The sequence below is a fragment of the Mustela erminea genome, chromosome 8 (genome assembly GCF_009829155.1).
Source record: "Mustela erminea isolate mMusErm1 chromosome 8, mMusErm1.Pri, whole genome shotgun sequence".
NCBI classification, from domain to species: Eukaryota; Metazoa; Chordata; class Mammalia; order Carnivora; family Mustelidae; genus Mustela; species Mustela erminea.
This window is the reverse complement of record NC_045621.1, coordinates 21,040,776-21,055,227: the sequence shown is the minus strand read 5'-3', so window position 1 is coordinate 21,055,227 and position 14,452 is coordinate 21,040,776. Positions and strand designations below refer to the sequence as shown.

General features: G+C 37.0%; 1 protein-coding gene across 1 annotated transcript in view; it reads right to left on the bottom strand.

Annotated features, from left to right (window-relative positions):
* CPS1 (carbamoyl-phosphate synthase 1) overlaps positions 1 to 14,452 on the bottom strand; it is a 123,680-nt gene that overhangs the window by 90,811 nt on the left and 18,417 nt on the right. Inside the window, exons 2-6 of the mRNA XM_032354679.1 lie at positions 10,166 to 10,275; positions 6,643 to 6,787; positions 5,252 to 5,341; positions 3,051 to 3,107; positions 785 to 877 (exon numbers count right to left, since the gene is read on the bottom strand). Of these exons, the coding sequence (XP_032210570.1) occupies positions 785 to 877; positions 3,051 to 3,107; positions 5,252 to 5,341; positions 6,643 to 6,787; positions 10,166 to 10,275 (495 nt within the window). The remainder of the gene's footprint in view (positions 1 to 784; positions 878 to 3,050; positions 3,108 to 5,251; positions 5,342 to 6,642; positions 6,788 to 10,165; positions 10,276 to 14,452) is intronic.

Here is a 14,452-nt window from a genome sequence, read left to right as displayed (position 1 = left end):
GCACTGGTTTTAACCTTATTACCACAGAATTCTTTTTAAGGTGACTTTCTCTAGGTCAGTGTTCCTCACATGTGGAAAATGCTGCACTAGATCCTCAAGGTAGTTCTCAATACTAAAAGGAAAAATAGCCCTTTTTCATACTGTTTCAAATGAAATCACTTCACAAGGGAACATATAGAAATAACTACAGGAAAAATAGTATGGGCAAATTTTACAGTTAAAAACCAGGGAATATTGCATATGGCATGATCAAATTCCAAATATATAAGCAATTACATATCTAATTTAAAATTCGCTGTCTTTAACAACTCCTATTTCTCAGGTTTCGGCATCCTGTGAATCATGTTTGCATCCAGCATCAGCACCACGGTCAGTACTGATCGGCAGGGACCCATCGTTCTGGTCCCCGTTTCCATGTGACTAGGCGTAGGAACGGGAATACCAGATAATATCAACATGTGTTTTCTCTGAAACTGACATGCTCTTAGTCTGGCGATTTTCAGCCTTTTCATAACATTTTCTCAAGGAAAGGCCCTGGTGCCCGGAAGTTCTCACAGCTGGAATTCTTCATGAAATGTTATTCTCCACGGTCATTCTGATTGATGCTGGATTGCAGCAGGTAAAATTTACTAAGTTTAAATGCACTGATTTGTAATATATATTTTAGCAGCTATGAGATCTTTTTTCCCTCAAGTCTGGTGCTTCAGGATGAAGACCTCGGCCTACGTGAAGATTTTGATATTATAAGAAATAAAACTAGAAAATGTGAAGGGAAATCTCTCACCTTGGTTGAAACCTCAGCGATCAAATTCTGCTTATTTGGATCCACGAAATCCACAGGCTGACCTTCAAATTCAATCTTCCCAAGCATGGTACCCTATCAAAGAAAAAAATTAGACAGTTCAAAGGGAGTACCAGGCAAGGTGCTGACAGGATCCATTCACAGGGACTTAAACGGCTGCTCCAAGATCTAAATGTCTTTATAATTACTTAAAACCATCAGCAGAAGTTCCTCATCTTCTCAAACTGGAAAGATGAAGTAATTTGTACAGTCCATTTTGAGAAACACTGTGGAATGTACAATTCATTTTTTTTTTTTTAAAGGTCTGAGACTGGCCCTTGGAGTAAGCAAATTCTAAAGGCATCAGAATTCGGTTCTCCAAGTTTCAAGCTGCTGCAAATTAGAGCATTTAGGGTACCTATTCCCTTAGTGCACATGACCTAAAGATAGTTCAGCAGCGACGTGGACAAAACAATCTTTTGAGAAGAAAATAAGAAATCTAAAAACAGAAGAAAATTGAAAAGAAGTATTAATTATATGATGATAGTTAAATTCATTTACAAAATGATATAAAGTGCTATGTAAATCACAACTTTTGAAAGTAGCATTGAAAATGTTCACTGTTTTCGGTTGTTCGTGTCCTGGTGTCCCTAAGGCCCTGCACTTTAAAGAACGTTCAGACCTCCGTGAAGTTTTCACAGATTAGCCTTGCTAGCCTGAACATGGCAAATGTTTTCTTATTATTAGCTATGTCTTGAGATTTACTTATTTGTTAGGAAGTCTAGCTTTATCTATTTACAAAATAGCATATTACAAATCAGGACTTTATTGGAGGAGGGGAATCAAGATAATTCATTGATTTGCCTCTCTCCAAGGAAATCACTGCATTGGAGGAAAGGGAAGAAGCCTTTGTTTCCTTCTGAAATATATTCCTTAAGGAAAGAATTAGTCACGTGAGAATGAGTGAGGGTAGAAAGCGCCAGTAGGTCATTCTCATTAACATCTATTCTCGGGAAAAGTACGGAGGAGGAAGTAAAATCAGAAGTAGAGTGGAAGGACTGTGTCAACTCTCATTGTCTTCCTTCTGGTCATGGGTGTGTGGCCGTGCCTCACTTTCAAAAAGCCGTTTTCAGAAAGCCATTCTTTCTGCTTACAGAGATCCTATCTCAATATACATTCTAACAAGGAAACCACATATTTTCTTGAAGAGTCTATTTCACTTTGAAATTGTATCATTTCTTTTTTCCTTTTTGTTTCTTTAAAGATTTTATTTATGTGAGAAACAGAGTGAGAGACCATGGTGGGGAATGCAGAGGGAGGAGAAGCAGACTTCCTGCTGAGCAGGGACCCCCCCCCCACCCCACACAGGGCCCAAGGTCATGACCGAAGGCACACGCTTAACCAACCAACTGAGCCACCCAGGTACCCCATCCTTTTTTTTAGGTAATATGATTCAGTGAAAAACTTTAACAACATTTGGGGAATTTAGTTAAAATTGGTGAGGTAAAGTTTCTTTCTGCTCTGGGATATGAAGGTTTTATGTAAGAAAAAAAGAAAAATTAGTACCCTCCTCTTACAACCGATGAAGCAAGCAGATGGTAATGAGATAGTCTCAAAAGGAGGGGTCGGACTGTTCAGCAATCAGATATGCAAGCAAAAGATACACTTATCTTTCATCACCTCGGTCATTGGTACAGTCTCAAGAAAGACTATACAATTGAGGTAGCGTATGCAGGGCTCATTAGACACACCCATGAAATATAACTCATTAATTTCACAGATAACCCCTCCAAGAAGACTAAACAAATAATAGCACTAATGCTGCACACTTCCTGGTTTGCTTCTTTCAGCAGGTCAGTATTGAATTGAGGCAAAGTTGTTATGCACCTGATTACCTTCTCCACTGGGCTCACTACCCCTGTCACGTGGGCTGACTTAGGCCTCGACTCTCTGGCATAGTGAATACACAGTGGGCACTCAATAATCTGCTGTCCATCCAGCAACAAACATCCCACTCAAGTATTCAGTTTTGAAAATGACATCCGAGATAGTAAAACAAGATGACAGAGGCCCAAATGACAAGAAATTGGTCAGATTTGTTCTTTCACATATTGTTGGGTTCCTCAAGCACTGAGAAAAAATAGAATATATATTTTTTCATTTATAGAGCATATAGTAGATAAACCATATATATGTAAACAGGGAGAGATAGAGAGAAGGAAAGAGAGAGAGAGAGAAACATAGAGTTGGCTAAAGATGATGATCATACCTTATCCCGAATTATTTTGGTCAGCATTCTTGTATCCACTCCATAAATTGCAGGGACCTATAAGAAATAGAATTTGTAGTGACAGTGAAATTGGAGGAAATTAGATCCAGCATATTGTTTTCAAGTTATAAACTGAGATCATCTATCTTCTTTTTTATTTTGTTCATCATCTATCTTCTTGAGCAGTAAATAATTTCCCTCCTCCTTCTTTTCTCTGACCCAGGGTGACTGTGTTGTCAGAACACGGTAAATTGCTGTTCCACTTGGGAACAGGACTCTTAATACCCAGGTCCTTCCTCAGAATAAAAAATGAGAAATTCTGAACATCAATCTTTTGCTACAGTATTGTTTCTTTTTACACAGGATAGTAAATAGGCAATGTTACATATTTATATATATAACATGCATTTATATATATAAATAATGGAATTTGTGAATTTCCTAAGCAATGATATGTAAAGACTATGAAAATCCACATTTGGAGCCAAAAGCTCTGGCTACCTACTAGACACTCAACACGTTTTTCTGAGGATGCTTATTTTTTTTTTAAAGATGTTATTTATTTGTTTATTTGACAGAGATCACAAGTAGGCAGAGAGGCAGGCAGAGAGAGAGAGGGAGAAGCAGGCTCCCAGCCGAACAGAGAGCCTGATGCTGTGCTTGATCCCAGGATCCTGGGATCATGACCCGAGCCAAAGGCAGAGGATTTAACCCACTGAGCCACCCAGGCTCCCCTCTGAGGATGCTTATTAAGTAGTCAGACTCTAATAAGATTTCCCACCTGATTAGGAAATCAGGCAATATAACCATTTGTTTTCTTTTCTTTTTTTTTTTTTGAGTAGTTTGGATAGAGACAGATGTGGTAAAATAAAGGGACAGTGAGTTAGGAAACAGCAAAATAGGTTCTAATTTCTTTTCTTCTACCATTCGTCTGAGTGATGTTTGAGCAAGGAGTTTTTATTCACCTATACACAGAAGGAGATGAACTGGTTACTATCTTAGACCTTTTTTTTTTTCTTTTAAAGATTTTATGTATTTATTTGAGAGAGAGATTAAGAGAATGGTGGGCAGGAGAGGCAGAGGGAGAAGGAGACCTTCTGCGGGGCAGGGAGTCTGATATGGGATCAATCCCAGAACCCTGGGGTTATGACCTGAACCCAAGGCAGATGCTTAACCAACTGAGCCACCCAGATGTCCCTATCTTAGACCGTCTTCTAGTCTATATGTCTGTGATCATGAAAGATGATTCAAAGAACATTTTAAAAACAAACTAACAAGTCATGGATGAAGTTTATACTCAAACCGTTAGTTCTGACACAGAGCAGCTGTAATATCAGTTGCCTAGTGACACAAAGGAAACATTAAAAGGAGGGTGTCCTAAATGACCATTACAAAAATTAGCTGTCTAGGTAATGGAGGTAAATTTGGATAATGGTTGAGAATGAAATAGTAATGATTCAGGTGGTGAAATAGATGCCTTGTTCTCCCCTTTAAAATTTAGGAAAAAAATGAAACCCAGGAAGTCAAAATCAAGATTCCTTGATTTTCAGAAAGAAGCAACCATATAGCCTCAGTAGGTCAACGCTCATTGGTGTGGCAGAGCTTTCTTAGAATAATATTCTGTCAGTTAGAGGCTCCAAAGCAACAGAAAACAGCTACGGCAACACTAGAGATGAAGCCAAATATAGCAGGTCCCTTAACTTTAAGTACGTCTGACATTCAAACCAGGAGAATCCTCTTATTTGATTAGAACAATAATACTTAAACTAAGGAAAGTATATGATAAGGTTTATAACACTTTTCAATTACCACTTCAAATAGGTTATATCTAATTATATGTCATCGAGTCGTAATGTTTAAGCCAAAAGAAACTTAATAGCAATCTGTTTATCCTCATAAGAGTTCACGATTTGGAAAATATGGTATGATTACTTGATCTGCACATAATCACACAGCTAGTTAACGGTAAAGCTGATCCGAGAACCCACGACTCAGGTTACATATCACAATCGTGGGTATAAGGGATGGGAAAATTAAGAGGTTCAAGAAAATAAAAAAATCTAAAATGTTCTCTAGGCTCTTTCCCTAAAGAGAAATGCTACCCAGCCTGTGTGAGTGCCACCTAGTGGATTAAACTAAAAATGTGTGGCCCTCAGTATTACAGAAGAGAATTGGTCCAGACAGGTCAGCCTTTTTCTCACCTTTTCTTCCTGCAGCCACTGCCCGAGACTCTTGGTAGCCAGCCAGTGGTGGTAGTCATTGCTGTAATTCAGCACCAGCAAACCTGCAACCTAGAAAGACAGGGAGTTGGGGTGAGCAGAAAATATTATCCAACTCTTATGACTTGTTTTACGAGTCCATTTGCAATTTTTTTTAAAAAAAAAGCTTGAGAGCTGGAGAGGAGAAATGAGTGGGGGAAATCCGAGTGGGAGACAAACCATGTTCTGAGAAACAAACTGAGGGTTTTGGAGGGGAGGAGATGGGGTTTCGGGTGAGCCTGGTGGTGGGTATTAAGGAGGGCACATATTGCATGGAGCCCTGGGTGTGGTGCATAAAAAAATGAATTTTGGAACACTGAAAAAAGTTAATAAAATTTTAAAAAGCTTTATTATATCCACTGATTCAAGGCTTAAAATTCTGGAGACTTGAAGAAAAAAGATGATCAATAATTTTCTCTTAAAAAACATCATTGTCACCTTAATTACCATGTCGAGGAATAGTCTTACCTCATTTGCCAAATCCTGTGACTAAACTAGGTCCCCCATGTCAGCACCCTGGTGCTTTTTCTCCATGATATTTACCAATAATCTAATTAATAATTAGATTACATTATCTTCCCGTACATTAAACATAATTTTCGATCTACATTTAAAGGAGACTGAATATATGGGGGAAATTGTGAGACATAGAATTAAGCTAAATGATCGGTCCAAGTCATTCAAAAATACAGTGGGGAAAAAAATAGAGTGATGAATTTGGATTATACATTTTTTAATTGTTTATATGGTCCACATTCTTAATACTATCCAAATTTATTTTGATTAGGAAAAAATGTGTTTACTTTTAGACTGGCATATAAGCTATCTTTTATTCAGCCCCTAAATAGGATAAGATTAAAAGGCAAATACTTGATACAGAGTTGATTACCAAAGACCTTTTAAAAGGTAATTCATCACCATTTCTTGTAGCATACTTGTCATTTAGACTTATAACAACATCTTTCCAAATTAAACCAAATTTCATCCAAGGCATTAAGAATAAATGCAAAGTGCCATGAAAAATGAAATTCAAAATTATGTCATGTTAAAAATCATTCCCATAATACACAGGAATAAGGTTGAGAGCACGAATTTAATGGGTTGTCCTATAGTATTGAGGAGAAACTTTACTCATCCTGTATTCTTAAAAATAAATCAACTATCCCCCCCCCCAACTGAGACTTTTTACTTCTTTTTTTTTTTTTTAAAGTAGGTTTTGTGCCCAGGGTGGGGCTCAAACTCACAACCCTGAGATCAAGGGTCTCATGCTCTCGAGACTGAGTCAGCTAGGTGCCCCAAATTGAGACCTTTTAAATAGTCATCACTGGCACTACCTTAATTCCATCAGACTCCAAATACTTGCTAAGTCCCAAGCCATCCACTGCGGCAGTGTCAGGGGCTCCACCATTCCCAATAATGGGATTGGCCATGGTGAGAATCTGTCCCTTGTAGGCAGGGTCAGTAATAGCTTCCGGGTACCTGAGTAAAGAAGCCAAAAAATTACCAACAACAACAAAAAAGATGTCTGTAACTACAAAACTACAATCTACAGACACACTCTTAACTACTGAATCCTCGGAAATGAGAGAACGTTAATTTAAAAACCTATAAGGCTGCATCTAGATTTTAGCAAATCTAAAGAAATTTTATGATCAGATATAAAAATGTATCGCATCATATGACTCTATGAAAAGACAAACTGACCTTTAAAAAAATTTTTTTTTCATGTGAGTATAGCTTACAAACAATGTTACATTAGTTTTAGGTTTACAACATAGTGATTCAATTTCTCTATATGTTATGATCTGTTCTCCACAAGCATAGCTCCCAGCTGCCATGACACAAGACTATTATAATTCAGCATCACTGTATTTCCTTTGTGGTGCTCTTTATTCCTGTGACTTATTCATTCCATAACCGGAAGGCTGTACTTCCCACTCCCCTGCCCCCACTAGCCCATCCTCCCCCTCCCCCTTCCCTTTGGCAACCATCAGCTTGTTCTCTGTATTTATGGGTCTGATTCTGCTTTTAACCTAAACTGACTCGTAAGTACTAAGACATATTCTTATATAATCTTCAATCCCTAAACTTCTTAAACTTTTTAATTCCTTGAGAAATTCCTTCATAGGGAATGAAGGAATTTCTATAAGATTGTCCTAGTTAAAGTTTTCAGGTATCCTGAAGTTTCCCCTTGCCTTCCAGACACAAATCCAAACTGGTATTTACTATTAAGGGCTGCCAGTTTCACCAAAATATTAATTGTCAAAAATCTTTAAGTTTTTTTAAAAATAGTTTTCAGGAACCTTGAAGACTATCCTGATTACATCGCTGGTGACTGCATGGGTGTCTATGTTTATTAAAATTCGTTCAACATTTAAAATGACTGAGTTAATTTCTCTGGCAGAATTGCCCAAAAATATAAAGGCTGTCGGTTTTTATTTTAAACTCTGGAGAAAGGGAAAAATAAGAATACATATATTCCCTGAGAGAATTACTCAATATAGTTGTTTTTCAAAACAGTTTTAGAAAGAATTATACAAGTTTGAGAGTTATCAACTTAGAAAAGAAAATCAGTCCCACAAAAATTGCCCTGAACCACTTCTGACTTCTAAATCAAAAGATTCAGAATAACTATTTTAAAGTACTGGCATAGAATTAGGCAGAAATGCATTAGATCTTCATTTTAAAGTTAAGAACGTATTCTCAATTTTATGATCTATATATATATATTAATATATATGCATATATATCACTCTCATTCTGAATAGTAAGAAACATTATTCCAGTAAATACCAGGAGTTATCTGTAGCTATTCCATGCCCTGGAATACAGTGTAAGTGAGGCTTCCCCCGACCCTACCCACCCCACCGACCCGCTTGCCCTCTGACCCACGCTCACATTTTCACTTTCTGCAGAAAGAGTTAAACCAAATCTTTCTTGTGGATTACTACTGGTAATGAATTTAGGTGCTGAGGGGGACAGAATCAACAACCTTGAAACCAATAAAGTTGAACTCGGGCAATAGTCAACATAAATTCTTCAACCCCATCCAAGACAAAGTCCTCCCAGAACTACTTTTGTCAACAAAACACTTAGTCTTTCAGCTCTCCAACCCCTGAGGAGACTAGAGTGCTGTAATATTTATCTACACCTCCATCAGCTAATTTCTCAGATGCCTCTCACCTGTCAGGAACTGATAATTTTTTAACCAAGGCTTACACACAATATAAATGCATTTCTTGAAGATGAAAAACAAAATAACCCCTTTAATTATCAGCCACCTTACTGAGCGAGACACACAATGAATGAAAGCAACAATTCTCAATGGAAAATAGGCTCTGTGGACTAATCTTATTAATGAATGCCTTTTCCTACATCAAAAACATCTTTAATTAATTTAATTTTACTTCCCTTTCTTCTTTCTCTCCATAAAAGAACTGACCATTCCCTTTTAAACATATGCTTACAATACTCTCGCTGCAAGTGAATAAATACAGCTTGTCCTAGAGAACTGCAGTGTTAGAAGCAAATTAATCCATCAGGTCCTGTTTGACTTTTGTGATGTGACAAGATTTATTACCCATAATCTATCACAGAGAAGAAAACTCCAGTGCCCTCCATCATTCTGATCTATATTAAACAGTTGTTTGTTGGCAGGTATATTAACACAGCTAGTAATTAGTGCTGTCGGAAAGCTTAAATAATTGCCTGGTGAAGCAAAACTTTGCAAACAGCTTTCATACACTGTAATTTAATGTTCTCACCAGTGGAACTATTTTAAAACCCACCTAATATTCTTCATTTCAGACAGAGCCAAGAGTTTAGAGAAAAATGTATGTTAATAATATAAAGAAAGTTTCGTCAGTTAATAACTTCCATATCAGTTAACCCAACATCTCTGTCTTTATAAGGTTAACGGAATTTTCCTAAAAGAATTTGTCAAATACTCCAAAGAAGTTTAGTTCATTGACTCTCTAAGGGAAACCTCTTGAAACCATCCAGTCATATTTTTTTAAAGGACTCATAGATTAGTCTTTTTTTTAATCCCCGCTATAAATTACTGTCTAATCCAGGTCCCTCATTTTATATGTGGAAACTAGGATTCAGAAAGGTTAAGTGATTTTCTCAATATCGCATAACCTGTTAGCATTGAAAATTAGACCAGAACTTCAGCCTCCTTGTTCCCAGAGAACAACCATTTGTTGGTCAATAAGGACAGCTAGGTGATTTCTGCAGCATCTCTGATCTTTTTGCTGCACACCTATTAGCAGATCTTAAATACTGACTTGGGTCTCAATTGATAAATTTTGGAACCATCAGATCAATGAACCTGCTCTCCCTTTGATTACTTTAAGACAATAAACGGATCTGTTATTTCACCTTTCTTACCAGCGTGTGAAATTACACAGAATACCTAAGAACTTTCTCAGCTCCTTATGGTACTTCATATCAGATCTGCAAGGCTGATTCTTAACTTCACTAAAGCAATGGCACTGGACTGTGCTATCCATCCCTTCCTTACTTCAATTTCTACCTTAATCATATCCATACCTTCTCCGACAGAAGCCATTTAAGTAATCTCCTATGACTTGTGTCCTTGGGCTCTAGGTTTCTAGAATTAATTTTATGCTTTATTTTTAAGGGGAAAACCAGTGTCCATGTTCTCTTTCATTTACCACGGCAGGGAGGAGTTTGTTATCTATGCTGGAAGAGACGACTTCGAGCACAGGGCAACGGCAAGATCATGTGTAGTCTTACTATGATGGGATGATTTCAGTTTTCCACCATGACTAAGATCATCTAGTTAGTCCTCTACATAGAGGAAGAAGAAAACCTTGGTGCCCGAGCATTACTCACCCTCCCAGGCCCGTGTTAAAAACCACTTCACCAGCGACAGAGGATGGATGGCCGAAGGAGTAGCCTTTCATCTTAGTTCCATCTTCCAGGACAATGTGTGCTGTCTGTGCCTAAAGAAACAGACACATGAATCTGAGCGGAATACAAAATACGAGGCAAAACGCATTGAAAAATATCCAAAGGTACAATACACAAACTCACACACTCATTAAATAAACGTCCAGCATATGTGATGAAACCATACTGCCTACATTTGGAGTTTCTCTCCTGCTCCTTGTCACTTTTCTTCAGATGTATAGCTCTTGTCCCTGGCAGGTGTTTTATTTTGTTTCGCTTGCAAGAGGAACTGAAGCATGTTGATACATTGTCTATTCTAAGTCTACTTGTAGAATTATCGACAATCCAGAAATGCTTCAGTTGAGCTGAAATGCTGTGTGTCTATCTTTTTCTCCTTAATATTCCATAGCTTTGCTCAAGGATAGCTTTAAGGGAACTCATGAGTTTGCAAAAACTTTGTGTATCGTACCATACAGCTCATCATCACTCTGGATTTAGAGCTAGAAGGAATCTTAAAGATTATCCATCAAATCCCCCAGAGTGTTCCAGAGAGCTCTTGTGTTTCTTTCTTTCTTTTCTTTTCTTTCTTTCTTTCTTTTTTTTTTGGGGGGGGGGGAGTTCTTATGCTTGATGGAGTTGTCTCAAGGGCCCTCCCTCTACACCAGCTTTATGATCATAAAGAAATCAAAACTTTATCACTCAATTAATACTGATACAAAAGCAAGCAGTATGAAATATCTAAATATAGATCATATTATATTTTTTAGTAGAGTTATTTATATCCATGTCTGGTTCTCTCTTTAGAATATAAGGCATTCTGAATTTGATCACTTCGCCATACTAATCTTTGAACAGCTTCTATACAATCCTTGGCTAAGAAGAGGGACAATGAGAGAAACTTATCTATGAAGCAGGCATCAGCCACTCTTCCAAAATACTCTAAATGCTATTGTTGAAACAATTTATGTCAAATTTCATTTCCATAGAAGTTAGGGAAGAGAGAAATGTGTTAAAGTATACTTTGGGAGGCAAAATATAGACTCAGTAAGAAACCACAGGGCAAAATAAGTGGAACGTGATCTTTAGAATAAATATAAAGAAAAACATCTCTGCAAGAATTGAGGAAACTTTATTAATTTTTGGCATAGTATTTTTAAGATTGAAGATACCATTGTGCTTATATTTAAGAGTCTTTTTTTAAAAAGATGTATATTTAAATACTTAAGGATAAAATACCATGATATTTATGATATCTGAAATTTCCTTTGAAATATTCAGGGATTAGGACGAATTGGTAGGGATATGAAATACATTCCGCCATAAGCTAAAATTGTTGGAGTAAGGGAAATCAGCGTGCTGTTCTTTCTGCAAAGATTAAGTGCAGCTCTTAAAGAAGAACCAAGATGCCCTTCAACGGACGAATGGATAAGAAAGATGTGGTCCATATACACTATGGAGTATTATGCCTCCATCAGAAAGGATGAATACCCAACTTTTGCAGCTTTTCCAGCAACAGGACTGGAAGAGATTATGCTGAGTGAAATAAGTCAAGCAGAGAGAGTCAATTATCATATGGTTTCACTTATTTGTGGAGCATAACAAATAGCATGGAGGACAAGGGGAGTTAGAGAGGAGAAGGGTGTTGGGGGAAATTGGAAGGGGAGATGAACCATGAGAGACTATGGACTCTGAAAAACAATCTGAGGGTTTTGAAGGGGCGGGGGTGTGGGAGGTTGGGGTACCAGGTGGTGGGTATTATAGAGGGCACGGATTGCATGGAGCACGGGGTGTGGTGAAAAAATAATGAATACTGTTTTTCTGAAAATAAATAAATTGAAAAAATTTAAAAAAAAAAAAAAGAGAGAAGCATAGGAATTCTCTACTTTCTTTCGCTCACATTTTTAGGACTGCTCTCATGGTGCCTAATCCTTTCGTACCCTGCCGTTCACCCCCACTCCCACCACACATACACATACACACACACACACACACACACACACACACACACACCAAACTTAATATACAGCAGAAGCTTGGGAAGTGATTTCTAGACCTTGGTTACTACACTCCTTTAGATCTGCAACATGTACTCAGCTTTTCAGGTGTTAAAGTGGAAAAACTTGATTATTTTTCTATAGTAGTCTTCTCTGTAGAAATGCAATGCCTCTTTTAGGTACAAAGCACACAAATCTTTTGGCATTTGAATAACTGCTCATTAATGTATACAGTAGTGTTTGATCATCTTTAAACCAATATAATCTGTGCCTAAATATTGTTTATGTGAGGGTATGCATACACATGAACTTATATTTACACACAAAATAATTAAGTATTTCCTAATAAAATTGATATGTTTAAGATACTTATTTCAACAGGAAAGTTCTGTTTTTTTGCAACTGGAGACACAATGCATGGATTTCAAATTTATATTTCTGAGAAAGATTAAAGTGCTGGACTGCACACATACGTGTTTCTGTGTGCAAGTCCGTATGTGTGGCAGAGTTAGCCAAAAGAATTTTGTCCTTTACTTGGCTTATCAAATAATCTTTGAGACAGTTTTGTTTCATGTATAGCCTTGGAACTAGTGTTCGAGATCTCAAGCTTGGTACTTTATCTTTGAATAGTTATGGTTTATCCTCTTAGCAACTAAACAAAAACAGCTTTTAGAATTTAAGAAACAAAACAGATGAACATAAGGGAAGGAAGGAAAAAATAAAATAAGATGAAAACAGAGGGAGACAAACCATAAGAGACTCTTACCTATAGGGAACAAACTGAGGGTTGCTGGAGGGGGGAGGGGTGGGGATGGCAAAGCTGGGTGATGGGCATTAAGGAAGGCAATTGATAGAATGAGTATTTGGTGTTATGTGCAACTGATGAATTACTAAATTTTGCCCTTAAAACTAATAATACAGTGTATGTTAACTAAACTTAGATTTAAAAAAAAAAAAAAGCTTTTAGAATTACTTGGCACAAAGGAAACCACAGGTGATTAATGTAGTATGAGTGATGTCAAGTTCTGAGTTCTACTTCTGTATATAGGAAATCAACTTTGCATGTCCCATCTTCTCATAGCATGATTTTCTTATTTTGCATTTTATTTTAATTTACCAACTATTGTTTATTTACGATTGAAGACAGGGGTTGATGATTTTAGGAAGTAAGAGTGATAATGTTCAGTGTATTGTTGAAGATTGTTAAAAGCTAATCAAATGTCTATGGTGATGGTTCTCAGTAGGGATATTTTTAATGGGAAATTTCCCTAGGTAGCTCTGACATGTTTCACTAGGTGAAATTCTTTGGTCCAAGTAATGAAAATTCACTGTCAAAAAAGTATTTTCTCCTCAAAGTATTATTTTCTGTTCTTGAGGAAGTCATGTGTAACCTACATGCTTTCACAAAATGGAAGGAGGAAAGAAAACATCTTCCTAAATAATACGTAACTTTGATAGAACCTAAAACAACTGGACTTAGTTGGCAAAACGGCTACAAACTACAAACTTCAGCTGTTTTCTATCCATCAGTTTATCTATCCTACTCGAAGCCATCCCTGCCTAAAATATCATCTATTTACTTTTTCACTTTTTTCCCCTTTTCCCATCTAAGAATTTCAAATTGTCTGATCTCTGGGTTAGACACCATCTAATTATTTTAAAGAAAGGTAAAAATTAACATAAGCAAATCCAATTCTTGTTAGCCTGTTCCCACAATTCTATTTGGCATTTTTCTTTCTCTCTCCATGGGACTAGATTTCTACTTTACTTTCAGTCTCTTAAAGATATACTTGAGGAGACATTTACTGTTGCCTGAAATAGTCCCTGAGATTGTGTTCAATATGTCTTTTTGATCCTTTAATTATATTTTTTGTTCTTTTTGGCAGCTTTTATAGATCTTCCGATCCTCTTTCCCACTACACATTATATTCTTCCAAGGCTTCTGTTTATAGCCTATGGTACCCTTTATATTCCACTTAACTACATAGGCCTCTGATGAGTTTAAAATGATGAGTGCCAATTGACTTATCTATGAATTGATAGAGGAACTCTGAACAAAGGGCTATTATTTGGTATCCCCTCTTCTAGCTAATAGTTCCCCAAATGCTATTTCATTCCAATGAGTCCAAAAGAAATCACCTTGTGACTATTGTAAGATATTTTAGTAGCCTCGCCCTGAGAGAAAGAGGTCCGTAGCCTAGGAATTAGATTGTACCATTAAAGGATAATTTAAGTG